This window comes from Arvicola amphibius, chromosome 12 (genome assembly GCF_903992535.2).
Source record: "Arvicola amphibius chromosome 12, mArvAmp1.2, whole genome shotgun sequence".
NCBI classification, from domain to species: domain Eukaryota; kingdom Metazoa; phylum Chordata; class Mammalia; order Rodentia; family Cricetidae; genus Arvicola; species Arvicola amphibius.
In genome coordinates, this window is record NC_052058.2 from 21,857,461 (window position 1) to 21,873,228 (window position 15,768).

A 15,768-nucleotide genomic window follows, 5' to 3' on the forward strand; every position below is an offset into this window, starting at 1 on the left:
CCCAGCTTCTCCAGGCCCTCCCCTCACCCTCAAGGACCAGCCCCAGCCCCTGTGTCTAACCTACCCTCCAAACTCCCTCCTCCCCTCAGAACTTCATAGCCTGCCTAAGGATAGAACAAAATTTATAATCCACAGCCTGAAAAAGTAGATGCCTATAAAATGCAAAATAACAATAAACCACAAAGGTATAATAATTTTCTCCACCCCCAAAGCCTCTTCCTTGCAGGGAAGATAGCCCTATACAAACATCAGACAGACAGTCATGCACGCACGCACGCACGCACGCACGCACAGACGCGCACATGCACGCACACATGCATACGTACGCACACCCATAGCTCCCAACATGGAAAGCTTACCTCAGATTCCCTCAGTCATACTGCCTTACATACATATATGAATGGAACTTCCTATATCCTTTGAACCACCATGCGTATGTAGAGAATTGGGGTGAACACTCCTCAGTTCACTCAGCGATCTCCCACAGACTGTTTCACTGGGCGTCACAACAGGTCTATAGAGAAGGCAATATTATGCCCATGTTACAGACCATGAAAAGAGTCCATTGAAGGTTATGTGACTTGTCCGAGGTCACAAGGACTTGGCCCCAGGTCCCACAGATTCCAGGTTGAGTAGACACGGTGCTTTCTATGGTTCTAGGCTATTAGCTCCTCTTTACTACCTGCCTGTGTTCTTTTTAGCTACTGCCCTAAAAGGTAAAAACTGAATTCCTGTATGAGGCCTGGGACTGGGCCTCCCCAGAGCCTAAGATCTTGGGATGACAGATGCAGAGGAGCAAGAAATAGTCCCCAGAGCACATGGAACAGCTAGGGCTGAATGCTTCAGGGACAGGGCTTGCAGGGCTGAAAGTATCTGAGCTAAATAGCCTGCAGGGGAGAGGCTGGCAATAGGAGTTTGACTCCTTCCTCCAGTGTCCCTTCCCCATCCCATCATCCCTTTCTGCTCTGTGGTCTCTCAAGGCTCTGCTCCTGTGTTCCTCAATGCCTTACTTTTTGGGGTCTGGGTCCCCCATTTTGGTGACACCTTAACACTTGACGATCGTGTCTCCCTACCTTACCACCCATGATTTTTCTCCTCCTGACAACTGTCTGCTCTCTGCTTTCCCCTTGTCTACCTCTCCCTTCTGTCTGTGGCTTCTCTCAGACTTTCCCATTCCTGAGTCTGTCCCTCCACACCTGAATCTCCATAACAGTCTTTTTTCAGATCCCCCCAGGTTTTTCCCCCTTCTTTTCTTGCAAAGACTTGTCAACCTGACCCCACCCTCTTTCTGCACCTCTGTCTCCCCTATGTCTCTGTCACCTTATGACTACATCCTCTCTCTTCTCCATGTCTCCCCACGTCTCAGCATCTCCTCTACTCTCCATCATTTTCCTCTGCTTCTCCCTGTCTCCTCTCATCCCTCCCATGGCCCATTCTTCCAAGTTTCTGGCTTCCCACTCCTTAGATGGGTTGGAGGGCGGGAGGGTGGTGGAAGTAGGATTGTTGTTGCTGGGGGCTCATTAGGTAGAGATTGGTTTTTAATCAGCACCATGGCAATGATGATGCAAGAACCAAACCGCCACCTGATCCCCTGCCCCCCCACCCCCTCCTCAGGCCTTCTTTCCCCTCCAGCTCAGCCCATCTGCTGGCGCCTGGGCACCTGTCTGGGCCTGCCCAGGTGGGAGTTGGCACCTCCCAGGCCTTGGGGGTGGGGAGAGGAGGGTGAGCTTGGGGAGGAATTATAGGATTCCCTATAGGGAAGGCCTCACCCTGGAGAAAGCCCAGAAAAGGTTGAGAAGGTACAGTGAAGTGGCAAATCCCTCCCACAGCGTGGGCTCCTACTAGGGTCTATGCTTATTACAAGCATTATCCCCTTTGATCTCCATGGCAACCTAAGTAGTTATAATTTACCCCATCTTAAAGAAAACAGACATTGAGGCCCAAAGGTCATGCTTGCCCAAGGTTGTAAACTAACAGAGCCCCTTTCGCTGTCGCTCACTGAGTCTGGGGTCTCTCCAGCCATGGTACGTTTCTGATACCGAGGCTCAATGGAAACGTCCTGCGGCTGAGTACATGGGAGAATTTCCACACTGAAACCCAGCCCACTGCTTCTCTGTGCTTCCCTCAGCCCCAGAAACTTGCTCCCCTCTCAGGCTACCCTGCAACACACCCACACAGACACAGACACAAACACACGCATACGCACAGGCACAGACCCTGGAGGCGGCTGAGCTTTTGAAGTGAACATAATCAGTGCTCATTTGCACATGATTTTGTATCTACTTTTCTTGATGCTCATTTGATGGTCTGCACACTCGGGCAGCCTGGACTGCCCTGCCCTCCTCTCCCAGAGTCCTTCCAATCTCTGTTCCGCCTCTCTTGGATCTCCTCCTTCCTCTCCTATTAGCTCCCCCACCTCTCCGCGTTTTCCCCAAGTCCCTGATTCCCTGTGGACCAGCTTGGGCTGACCAGTCTAGAATAACTGCTCAAGGGGAGGGGTCTCGATCTAGAATCTAACCCCACTCCAGCCTGGTGATGGGGTAAGTGGGAGAATAGGATGACAAGAGCTAGGACCTGAACAGTAGTGAGGAGCAGCCTGTTCAACTGTGCATACTGTGTGTATGAGAACTTATTTACGGGGAGGACTTTCAGGCCCTCTTCCACGTCTTAGTGCTGGTCTCTTAGTCTTTTCATAGTTTTGCTGTTAGTACTAGGGAGAGCCTTCTTCCCAGGGGAAGGGAGATATGGAGAAGGGGCAGTCAAAGCCACTCTGGAACTCAGAATGGTACTATTTTAAATCCAGCTTCTTTAGAGACCCTGCCCTACTACCTCTAGTGTGGAGACTGAGGGGGTTCATCTGTGGCCCTGCCCTGGCTCTCTCCCCAGCCCCACCCCTTCCCCAGCTCTCTATTTCTTGCTTATGAAATATGCATGGAGAACAGATGTCCCTGCTCCCCCACTCCCCGCCCCCCTCAGGGCCAGCCCCCGCCCCCAGCTCCCAAGGGGTTCCCAGATCCCTCTGCCAATGGCTGCCTGGCCTGGCTGTTTAATATTGATGAGGGGGCTGCCTGGGCCAGCCAATGGAGAGCTGGGGGTGTGTGTGTATCTCCATATATATACACACATAAGGCTGGGCCAGTACAGGTGTGTATGTGTCTGTGAGTGTGTATGAGTGTGTGTATGAGTGTATGAGTGTGGGTGACTCCAGTGCTTGACTAAGACCCCCCTTCTGCCTAGGCTCTACATCACCATGTGTACGCCTCTCATCCGTCCTGGAGCCTGTTCAGCCACAACAAGCTATCCCTAAGAGCTCTAGAAACTGACTACTAACTTTGCAGACAGATGACCCTTGAGCAGCCAGAAGAGACTGGAACACTCTACACTGTCCCCCTCATTCGCCGGCTTGGATCCTTTGACAGAGTCCTTCTAGGTAAGGGGAAACCATGGGCTGGAAGAAAGAGTGGGCATGCCACTCCCAATCTCTGGTTGGAGTCCCCTCCTCCCAGAGCCTTCCGCTAGCTGGGTCTCCCTCAGCCTCTGCCTCTCTCTCTCTTCCCCTGTTCCCTTGGATTCTTTGTGCAGCCTCCGTCAACTGCAGTTCGAAGAAGTAGGGTGGGAATTTCTGTCTTGGATGGCTTGGAATTGTTGTGTCCCTGCTCCTCGGAGCCTGAAACTTTGAGACCAGACATAGAGGAAAAAGACTTGATGGGAAAATAGAAGCTGCTGCCAGGACTGGAGGTGGGGAGAAGGGAGGGGCAGGTGGAGATGGGTTGTGACAGATGGGGAGCAGGAGAGAGAAAGGGAGGGCATCAGAGAGCGATGGAGGATGTGGGAGCACGGGGATTGGTCAGGGAGGGACTCCAGTTGTAATAGACATACTGGGAACTCCAAGGCTAAACTCTTGGTTCCAGCCCACCCTGGGAGTGGGGAATTATGGACTACTGGGAACTGCTCTCCACCACCCCACACGATTTCTCTCCTCTCTTCTTCTTGTTCATAATTTCAGCTTTAGTCAGCTTCTGTTTTATGGTGCGGTTGGTGTGTAGGTGTCTCTCCGTCATCAGAAGCTAGTGGTCTAGTGTCCCCTTAAAGGCTTATAACTGTTCTGGTCTCAAACCTGTCTTCTGTGTGGTGGGATGGGGGCAAGCCTTGGAGAAAAGGTGGGTCCTGCCAGACTGTCCATCAGCTGGAAAGCCAGGGCTGGGGATGAAGGGCATAGTGACTGGGAAGGAGTCTCAGTGTCTCTGTTTCTATTAAGGCTGAGCTCACTGTGAAAGACCCAGATATTCTGGAACAAGCAAACTTAGCTGGTCTCCATAAGGGTGGCTCCAAGAAACTTCCCGTGTCCTCTTCTGCAGACCATGTCACAGGCTGTGGGTGAGTGTCTCCCGTCTACCTTGAAGGCTTTCCAAGAGGCCATGAAATGGCAAGGGCTAACTGTGCTAAGGACAGAGCTGGGGAGTCCGGTGGTCCTCAGCAGCAGGATGTGCTGAGGAGAAATAACTTCCTTTGGTTCTGACGGGCAGGATGGTAGAACCTAATATCTCCAGCAGTGGTGCTGAGAAAGTTGTACCATGCTTCATATATTCCAGCGCACGCAACAATGACCAGTCCCTGTGTTTGCTTCCTTTCCCCAGCAAGGAACAAGAGGACAGAGGGTCCCAAAGCCAAGGCTTAACAGTCCTCCCCTCACTACTGGGAAAGGGCTAGAATTATAACCAACTTCCCTTGGGGCTATTTCTCTGTCTTTCCCCTTATTTATTATTATATGAGCCCCCACCCGACAAAAAACCTACACACACACACACACACACACACACACACACACACACACACCAAAATTTGCAATCACAACAAATGAGGGTAGAGCCTGAGAGTGTTAAGTATATTCTTTTATGTGGAACTGATCTCCAGAACTTTTTTATCTTTTGAATGTGAAATTCCATGATCCTTATAAAACAACTCCCCTTTGCCTTCCCTCCAGCCCCTGGCAGCCACCACTCCACTTTCTCTTTTTATGAATTAGACGACTTTAGAAACTTAAACTAGTGGAGGCATAGTACTTGTCTTATAATGTTCTCAAGGTTTAATCGACGTTGCAGTATGACAGGAGTCCCTTCCTAGTCAAAGCTCCAATGTATATATTTATATAATTTTATATTTACTTATGTTTATGTAGAGATTTATAATGTATATATTATATTTACATTCTGTTTATCCACTGCTCCACTGGTGAACATTTGAGCTGCTTCTGCTATTATTATGAGCATGGGTGTGCCAATATCTCACAAATGCTAGAACACATTGTATTTCCAGTTTCAGGTGTTTTTTTTTTTGTTATTGGTGGTGGGTTTTTTTTTTTGTTTGTTTTTGAGGAACATCCAGGCTGTTTTCCATAACAGTTGTACAGTCCTATAAACAAGGGTTCCTATTTCTTCACATTCTTGACAACACTGATTGAGTCTTAGGCTTTTTCTCTTTCTGTTGTTGTTTTGTTTTTTGTTGTTCTGTTGCTAGTGAATGAGAGGTGATGTTTCACTGTGGTTTTAATTTGTATTTTTAGTGACCAATGATATGCCATGCATTTTCATAAGCACGTTGGCCATTTGTGCATAATCTTTGGAAAAATGTCCGTTCAAGCCCTTTTCCCACTTTAAAATGAAGTTATGCGATATTTTCGTTGTTCTGACTTTCCTCTTTTGAGACTGTGTATCACTATGCATCCAGTCTCAAATTCACAATCCTCCTGCCTCAGTCTTCTGAGTGCTGGGGTTACACAGACATATGCTGCCACCCTTGCCTAAGAACTTCTTCATATGCTCTGGTGGATATGAACTTATTACCAGGTATATGGTTTGTGACTGCTTCCTTATTCCGTAGGTTGGATATTCACTGTGGTAATTGTTCTTAGTGTGCTACAATTAAGTTTGGTGTAGATTTTTTTTTCTTTTTGCTTATGCTTCTGTTCTCAAAGTCAAGAAAAATGAAGGCCAAGTCCAATGTCTTGAAAGGTTTCCCCTCTGTTTTCTTCTAGAAGTCAGCGGTTTTAGGTCTTCAGTTCTCTAGTTCGGTGTTAGCGTGCCTGCTGTGTCTTTCCTAGAATTTTCTCTTTCCTGTTTTTCCTCTCAGTATTTCCTGCCTCCTGGTCTCTCTAACGTTGGACAGCCCTGACTCCAAGTTTCCAACTCTTCTCCCAGCTCTGAGCGGCTCACCCCATTCAGCAGTCAATTCTTAATTCTCCTTCTCTGTTTCAGGCTCCAGGCTCAAATCCTGACCATGGAACCTTGAAGCGGCTCTGCTTTCCTGAGCTTAGTGGTGGACCGCAGCACTCCAGACCCTTACTGCCTCTTCCACAGCCCGTTTTCAAGCTCCGAGAGGGAGGGATAGGGAGGTAATCCGGCTTTCACTAGGCTGGGGGTTTCCATCATGATGCTCAACTCTGACACCATGGAGCTGGACGTGCCTCCCACCCACTCGGAGACCGAGTCGGGCTTTAGCGACTGTGGGGGCGGGCCGGGTCCGGATGGTGCCAGGTCGGGGGATCCCGGAGTGGGCCAGGTCCGGAGCGCAGAGCTCGGAGAGGCCGGCCGCAAAGACCTGCAGCACCTGAGCCGGGAGGAGCGGCGGCGGCGGCGCCGAGCCACGGCCAAGTACCGCACAGCACATGCCACGCGAGAACGCATTCGTGTGGAAGCCTTCAACCTGGCCTTCGCCGAGCTGCGCAAACTGCTGCCCACTCTGCCCCCAGACAAGAAGCTTTCCAAGATTGAGATCCTGCGTCTGGCCATCTGCTACATCTCCTACCTGAATCACGTGCTGGACGTCTGAACTCAGTCCGCCTCCCACCCTGGATTCTCCCCTCCTCCTGGGGCCTCTTCTGAGATCCCTGCCACCATGCATTACTTATGGCTGTCTTCCTCCCATCCCAGAGGACCGGGCTCACACCGCTGGTCCTGAAGGCCAGTTTCTTTTCATTGACCTAGGCTTGTGAGAGATGCTCTCATGGGTTTTTTTTTTTTTTTTTTTTTTTCCAGAGAGTTGATAGGGCCTAGCTGATCAGAGCTGCTTGCCTGAGTAGTCAGAATGTAGCCCTTGCTGGATTTACTAACCCTAGCCTCTGCGCAGCTGCTGCCTCTTCTGCCCTATGTCCAAGTTTTCAGAGACCCTAGACCCATATTCTCTTCTGGCAATGGTGGGATTCAGCATCAGAATCCAAAGGGGAAATGACCAGTGGGAGAATGAGGAGTGGGTTCCTAAGTCCTAGACTTATCCAGCCATGCCTGGGAGAAGAATGGGCTCTTGGGACAGAACAATGAGTGAGGTGACTCCTGGGTAGCCAGGGGCTATAGAAAAAGTCTGCCTTTCCTTTCCTATTTTATTCCTGAGGCTTAGAATTATACAGACCTCAGATCTTACTTGGTAGTGAGTGCCTTGCCGGCTCTAGGAGCTGTCTGACCGCTCTCCTGTCTCTTCCCACTTCTGCCATTCCAGTTCTCCTTTCCCCTGTGGCTGCTAGCAAAAGGAAAACCTCAGTCTTGGGATGAGAATGACGTCCCAATATAGCCCGGGCACCTTGCAGAAGGCCCAGGCCTTGGGTGGGGCAGGCTCAGCAGCAGCCGCTTCGGTCCCAGCAGACCTTGAAAACATGCAAACCCCATCAGCTCCCCCCTCAGATGTAAGGGGATGCCTGCTACTGCCTCCATTGCATGCTCTAGGACCTTCTTATATCACCCCCACTTCCTTTCTGAAGCTGCCAAGGAAAGGAAGGTGTCCCGCCCATGCTGCTGAGCCCCGCCCATGCTGCTGAGCCCCGCCCATGCCTCTGAACCCCACCCGCCCTTTGTAGTCTTTGCAACGTGAGTCCCTGGGTCTTAGAATCCCTGTAGAAGAGATGAACTCACTGCTTCTCCATGCCCCATCCACCCTCACAGCAAACTCCTAGCTCTACAAGGATATTTATTTATGTATTTATTTATTTATGCATTTATTTATTTATAAATATTACTATTTATTACTGAGTTATGCACTTTGGGGTATGGTGAGAGGGGCTCCCTGCAGCTAACTCTAGCTGGGACCCTCCTTTCTCCCTGGTACCTTCTTTCCTTTTCTTGCTCCTTCTCCAATGCAGGTATGTGTGGGGATCCCTTCACCCAGCATACCAGCACCCCTTCCTCAGCTCCGTCTGTCCCCACCCCCTTTCCTTTGGAATAGTGCCCCTCACCCAGCCTCCCACCTTCTGGTTGCCCTCTCTCAACCCCTCCATCCCTGGTAGTCCCGCTCCAGTCCTAACCCACCTCCATTCCTCTTATTGACTCTGCTTTTCCCAATACCACCAAGAGCAGACCCCAGAGTCCTGGTCTGGTGTCCTGTGTGTAAGTCTCTCTCTGGTTACACTGCTAATTTCTTACAAAAAGAAAAATTAAAGTGACCTCGATCTAGTACCAGATATGGTTGTGGCTGCTTTGTGTTGGGAAGCTGGCCTGAAGATTATAGTTGAGCGGTGGTGGCACACACCTTTAATCCCAGCAACTAAGGAGGCAGAGGCAGGTGGATCTCTGGGAGTTTGAATCCAGCTTGGTCTACAAGAGCTAGTTCCAGGACAAGTCCCCAAAGCTACAGAGAAACCCTGTCTCGAAAAATAAAAAACAAAAAGAAAGAAAAAGATTACATAAAGTGGATATTGAGAGTCCTCGGCACTGAAGCCTCTTCAGAGTGTCTGTCTGTATCCCAATGAGAGCTTCGTGTGGTAAATAAATGGAGACAGAGAAGAGGGGCTACAGGGAAAAGAGGTTGTGCTTAGTCCCCAGGTCTCCTACCAGAAATCTCATACATTCCGTTTTAGCAGTCACTGAGTGATGCTTTCTGTTTTTCAGGTCTTTCTCACTATGGCCTTGAGAAAAGGCAGCTGAGTGTCCCAACAGAACCTAAGTTAAACCTGTAGGTCCATGCTGCTGGAGAAAGCCATGGTATAAAACCTTTGCCTTTTCTTTGATCATCTCCAGGCTGGGTCAAAACTACTTGAAACAGCTTGTGGTCTGTTCTGTGCGCCGCAGCATTATTTACAGGCTGGAGCGTGATGGAGGACGTGGTAGTGAGAGGATGAAAGGAATTAAAAAAATAGAGTCTGTGAGACTGAGGCAGGCAGGCATGGGTTCAAGTCCAGCCTAGAACCTGCCCAAAACACCAGAGCGGGGGGAGGTGCTGAACCGGCATCAGAAGGATTCTTGAAAAAACTATAAAATCAGCTTATAAAGATATTTAAACCCAGAGTGAGAGAGCACTTTTCCCAAGGTCACAAAGTTATTAGGGACACAGTTAAGACTCAGACTTAGAATCAGCTTCTTTTTGTGGGGGCAAGTGGGTCAGTTGAAGACAGGGTCTCATGTAGCCCAGGCTGGCTTTAGCCTTGACTGACACACAGTCTAGGGCAGTATTAAATTTGAGATCTTTCTACCTGCTAACCTCCCAAGTGCTGGAATTACACGTGTTTCCCGCTCTATCTGGCCTCCCTAAAAGAAGCCAACCTGCCAGGCGGTGCTCTTTTGGACCCCCTATTTTTAAGAGGAACACTAATAGAACAGAGAGACCCATCACATGGTTAAGAAGGCGAAAGGTCTGGAGTCCATGCTACAAGGAAAACAGAAGATACATTTGGGGGTTTTGTTTTGCTTTTGGTTTGATGCTGGGGATGGGACCAGAGGCCTCACACATTGTAGGCCAGTGCTGTACCATTGGGGTGGGAGGGCGGGTGGTGGAGGGGGGACAGGAATGATGTCTGTCTTGATAAGAGTATATTTAGGGGTTAGAATATATATATATATATATATATATATATATATATATATATATAGTATAGATAGGAGCAGTTCAGTTGGTAAAGTGCATGCCTAGTAAGCACAGAAACCTGGGCTTGATCCCTGGCATTGCATAAAAGGGGTTGGTTGCACCCCTCTGACCCTGGCACTCCAAGGTGGCAGCAATTGGATTAAAGTTATTCTCAGCTACAGTTGAGGTCACCCTGGAATATGTGTGAGAGCCTACCTCAAAAAACAAAGCAAGCAAAGAGTAGATTTAGAGGTAAAACCATCCTTATCTTCAAATACTAAATGAAGGAAGAAAAATGGACTTTCTATGTCTCCAGAAGCTAGAATCATGATCATTGAGTAGAGGCTATAGCATAATAGATTTTATTTCCAAGAAAAACTCGGCAGTTTTGTAGAGTCTGGAGCTGTCCACTTGCCCCATAAAGAGGAATCCAGGTAGAGGGGCTGGAGTATCTACTCTGTAAAGAGACACCTAGAGCACGTTCCCACTCCGGATGGATCTCTGGAAGAGACTTTCCTAACTTAGGGCCATGCGAGATAGCTGAACTTCAATCATGGGAAGGGTCTACTGAGACATCCATCCTCTGGTCCAACAGAATGCAGTATGTTGTACTTACATCCCAGAGTGACTGCAGAATGCCATTAACAGGAGGGCTTTGGATGACAGTTGGAAAGGAACTCCTAAGATGTGACGTCTTCTCTTCTGTGGGTGATTTAAGCGAAAAATCCTGTACCCAGAGCCTGGCGAGAGCGCGGGCTGTACCGAGGCCAGTGAGATCTGAGCGCTACAAAACAGCAGGATTGGAGGGACCCTGGAGGATCCCAGCGTCCGGCTCCCCCCATTCTTACCTCTCTTCCTTTTAAATGTTTTGTTTGTTTGCTTTCAAGGCAGGGTTTTTGTGTGTAGCCCTGGCTGTCCTGAAACTTGCTCACTCTGTAGACCAGGTTGGCCTTGAACTCACAGAGATCTGCCTGCCTCTGATTCCTGAGTACTGGGATTAAGGGCACCACCACTGCTCAGCCCTAATTTTATTTATTTATTTATTTATTTATTTATTTATTTATTTATTTATTTATATGGTAGTATACACATACCAGAAGAGAGCACCAGATCTCATTATAGATGGTTGTGAGCCATCATGTGGTTGCTGGGACTTGAACTCAGGACCTCTGGAAGAGCAGCCAGTGATCTTAACACTTGAGCCATCTCTCCAGACCTTGGTCCTAATTTTTATTTATTTATTTTTTTTACAAACTTGATACCAGGTGTCACTATATAACTCAACCTGGCTTCCAACTTGCATCTTCCTACCTCAGTCTCCCCCGGGTTAGAATTACAAGGCTGCACCACTGTACCTGACCCACACCTTTGGTTATTTATCTACTTATTTTGATACAAAGTCACATTAAATAGCCCAGACTGGCCTTTAACTTAGCAAGCACCTACTTTTTTCTCTAGAAAGCTTGGATGACAGTTATATGCCACCGCCACCGTGCCTGGGTGCCTGGTAACACCTTTGTTTCAAGGACAGCTGCCTATCCAGAAAAGTGATGTGACTCACCATGACTCCCAGGATCCTGGGTGTGAGCCCAAGCCTTAGCACTATGCCTCTGTGCTCAGGGACCATCTCCCTCCCTCCCTCCCTCCCTCCCTCCCTCCCTCCCTCCCTCCCTCCCTCCCAGGCTGGAGAGCAGAAGGGTTAGGGGCCCCTCCCCTCGCGGGTCCCTCAGGGCCCGAGGGTGGTAAGAGAGGGCTGCTGCAGCTGTTGTGCTGCTAACTCCGAATTTCTTCAGATAATCAATTGGCCTCGGCTGCCGCTCTGCTCTGCATGGCAGGACAGGGAAGGAGGCAGAGAGTGAGGGAGGAGGGGGGGACAGGAGACAGGAGCGTGTGTGTGTGTGTGTGTGTGTGTGTGTGTGTGTGTGTGTGTGGTGTGTAGTGTGGGAGATGGCAGTCCCAGGGCTGAGGGAAGGAGAGGAAAGTGGAAGCTGTAAAGCTACAGGCACTGAGAGAGGGCAGGGAGAGAACAACCCAGCTCATTTCACACTGCTCCAGAATCCCGCTCCAAAGCAGGGCATGGTGACTCAAGATTGGAATCCCAGCACCAGGAAGGCAGAGACAGGATGACCCCAAGTTCTGAGAAGTCAGTTTGAGCTATATAGAGAGTTCTGGGCCAACCAGGGTTACATAGCAAGACCCGATCTCAAAAAACTGAAAGAAGAAACAGAATGAAATCACAAGACAAAAAGCAAAACCTGGATCCAGAGCCGGCAGGGTGTGGGTGAAGGGGGCTGTCGGGTGAGGGGGAGGTTACTTGGAGACCCAGAAGAATGACAGTCGGACACATCATCCCTTTCCTCTTCGAGGGCCCATACACAGCGCGGTCCCTTGGAGTTGTTCATCCCCTGGTGGCCACAGGCCCTAATCTTCTAGTCCTGCCTGCAATATAATTGCCCCCCTGCCTTCTATCTCAGAAAGCCTTAACACAGTGACAGCAGAAGGCAAGGCCCCAAGGGCTTCAGAATGGGGTCTCTAAGCCAGTCCTCTCTGCACACACACACACACACACACACACACACACACACACACACACACACACACTGAGGTAGACTGGCAGACATATGGCTTCTTTGTGTCCTCACAATGGAGTCCCTGTTTGTGCCCCTTTACAGCCTGGGCATAGAATACGGGTGCTTCTCTCTCTCTCTCTCTCTCTCTCTCTCTCTCTGCTCACTCACCCCTTCCTTCTCCAGACCCCACAGAGTGCTTGTCTTGTTTTCCTCCTCTTCTTCTCTTCCTGGAAGGCCCCAGCTTTCATCTTTCTGCTTCTTTCTAATGATCTTTACTGTGCTTTCAAATACGACCAAGCATGGAAGGTAAGTTAGCAAGAAAGTCGCCACCGCAGGTCATTAACACAGGAGAGGAATACACAAAACCATTTGTCTGTAAGATTGGGAGGCATGGGGTGCCCGGGTGGGGAGGGTGGAGAAACAGGACCAGGCAGCAGCAACACTGTGCAGAGGGAGAGAAAGCCCAGCCCATACCCGACAGCCAGAGGACTGGTGGTGACCCAGTTCCCTTCCCTCTCTCCCTGTCTTCCTTCTCCTCCTCCTCTTCTTCCTAAATAGTATTGTTGAGATAGAAAACTTGCTGCCATCCTCCTGCCTCAGCCCCCTGAGTTCTGGGAATACAGGTGTAGACCTTTACTTCATCTTTACTCTTTAAACTGTAATAAACAAACTGTCTGTTATGCTGTCAACTTCTTCATCTGTAAAGTGGGAAGGCAATGAAGGCCTGCCAGAGCGCCAGGAGGATTAAATGAGAGCTGCACAAAAGTGCTCCATATGCCCGCCAGTGGTGGCACCCGCTTTTAATCTCAGCGCTCAGGAGGCAGAGGCAGGTGGATCTCTGTGAGTTTGAGGCCAGCCTGGTCCACAGAGTGAGTTCCAGGACAGGCTCCATAGCTACACAGAGAAACGCTGTCTCAAAGGAAAAAAAAAAAGCAAGCAAGCAAGCAAACTGTGAGATAAACTAAGACTGGAGAAATTATAGCCAGGAGAGTAGGGGTGGGGGTGGGGACTGAAGAAATAGAATAGGGATTCGGAGAAATAGAAAAGAAAAAATGAAATTTCTAGAAAAGGGTCTGAGAACCCGTTTCTTTGGTTTCCTTCTCCAGGCCCAATTTCTGTAAACCTTGATCATTGCTTGTTGAACACTGCCCCCTGCTGGTCACTAGCAGAGATGGTCTTCAGACTTCGTCTTCCTGAAGGAGAGCAGCTAAGAAACCGAAAAAAAAAAAAAAAAAAAAAAAAAAAAAAAAAAAAAAAAAAAAAAACCAAGGAAACTATCAGATTTGGGGACAAAGAGCAGAGAGAGCGCTGGTGGGGTGTGCAACACAGGATTTTGTTCTTGGAAGATAAGGGAATGTGGGGTGCTGACTAGGTACATAGATTAGACTTTGTGTTTTATTACATCTATTCATTGACAAGAATTTCAAATCATTTTTGTCTGTGGCTGTATCATTTGGTGTGGGTACACATCTGTGCCTTGATGCTTGTTTCTTGTGGGTGCACACAAACACACACACACACACACACCAGTGCAGATGCTAGTGGAGGCCAGAAGTGCTGGATGCCCCAGAGCTGGAGTTACAGGTGATTGTGGAGACCAAACTCTGGTACTGCACAAGAACAGTGTGCACTCATATGCTCCGAGCCCCTGTCCTGTCCTTTGTGCCTTTGTGTAGGAATCTGGGTGGCGGCTGTTAGGTAGGCAGCAAGAACAAGGCACTGTTTTCTCCTCTTTCCTGGAGGCCTCTTCTTTCTCTGAGTTTCACTTCTCCCTTTCGAAAGGCTCTGTCATCCATGTAGCTGTTTGCAGGTTGCAGATTTTGTTCTTTCTGCTCCCTGTCCCACTTCATTCGCAGCTTAGACACTTGATTTTCTCTAACATGAAAGGCTTGGATCTTCCAAGAGAAGCAAGGGAGAGATAAGGGTTCGAGAACAGTCTGTCTGCTAGCTACCTCTTTTTTTCCTTTTCTTTTATCCTCCATGGCATTCAAGTCCAACTTTCCCATTTATTTATTTATTATTTTTTTCAAGACAGGGTTTCTCTGTGTAGCTCTGGAGCCTGTCCTGGAACTCACTCTGTACACCAGGCTGGCCAAGAACTCACAGAGATCTGCCTGTCTCTGCCTCCTGAGTGCTAGGATTAAAGGCGTGTGCCACCATCACCCAGAAAACTTTCCCTTTTATAATCTTAGAGGGTTCTCTATTCCATCCAGTGCAACATGTATCCACCGAAACTGCGAGTTCATCCAGCAGGGCTGCGGGTTCCCACACAGGCTCGCAACCACCTGTAATGAGATCTGGTGCCCTCTTCTGGCTGGCAGGGACACATGCAGGCAGAACACTATACATAATAAACAAATGAATTTTTTTTTTTTTAAAAGGAGTGGTGTGAGGAAGACTGCTGAGGACGGAACAGGTAAATCTGAGCTGGGTTCTGAAGGTCAAGGGCCTCTCAGGTCAGCAGGGTGATTAAAGTGGCTGCTGTAGCCAAGAAGCCTTCTTCATTGGACAGAGGCACTTTCTTCCTAGGTGTAGGCGTGTAGGTGTAGGCGTGCTGACTCACAGGTGAGTCTCTCTCCAGGACGTGCCCTGGGAGGAAGATGGCTCTCTCCCGGGGGCAGCTGAATGCAATGATTGACCGGTGTGGGCTATCCTAAGCCTGAGAATCCTTGTGGGATCACCAGAGGCCCCTGTAGCCATCCTGTTATTATCTCACACCTGAACCGAGTTCACTCCTGGGAGCCCTTGCCCGCGTTCAATGTCAGAATCAAAGGACCCCATTCCCACCATAGGTGTGTTTCAGTAATAGAATGCTCACTTACGATGTCTGCGTGAGGCGCTGGGTTCAGTCTCCAGCAGCGAAAACAACTAGCAGAAAACATAGAACAAAACCAAAACAAAACTGTGTTTTAGCACGATGTGGATAATCCTGGTGCTTTTGAAGCTAAGGGGGGAGAAACAGGAGATGGATGGACAATGGTCAGTAAGGTAGGTGGCGGCCAGTCCTTTGCTGTGCATGGGTGGGAAAGAAAACAGTGTGGACAGGCTCTAGTAGGGTACATAGGTGCCACCATCATTTTATATCTTAAAAATGTCACTTTGAGAGGCTGGGCAGATGGTTCAGCAGTTAAAGTACCTACTGCTGACTTCAAACTCTACTAGAGAGCTACAGTACTGAAAACAGCCTGGTATTGGCATAAACAGACAGGAGGACCAATGGAACCAAATAGAAGAAAGACCCGGATATCAATCCAAACACTTTCGAACACCTGATTTTTGACAAAGAAGCAAAAAATATCAAATGGAAAAAAGAAAGCATATTTAACAAATGGTGCTGGCATAACTGGATATCAACATGTAGACAATGAATAGA

The 15,768-nt window shown here is 48.9% G+C and overlaps 1 protein-coding gene across 1 annotated transcript; it reads left to right on the forward strand.

The window, feature by feature from the left end:
• Nucleotides 1-6,426: 6,426 nt before the first annotated feature.
• Nucleotides 6,427-6,828, forward strand: Nhlh1 (nescient helix-loop-helix 1). Its single transcript, XM_038309542.1, has one exon. The coding sequence runs from the start codon at nt 6,427-6,429 to the stop codon at nt 6,826-6,828; it is 402 nt and encodes a 133-aa protein (XP_038165470.1).
• The last annotated feature ends 8,940 nt before the right edge of the window (nt 6,829-15,768 follow it).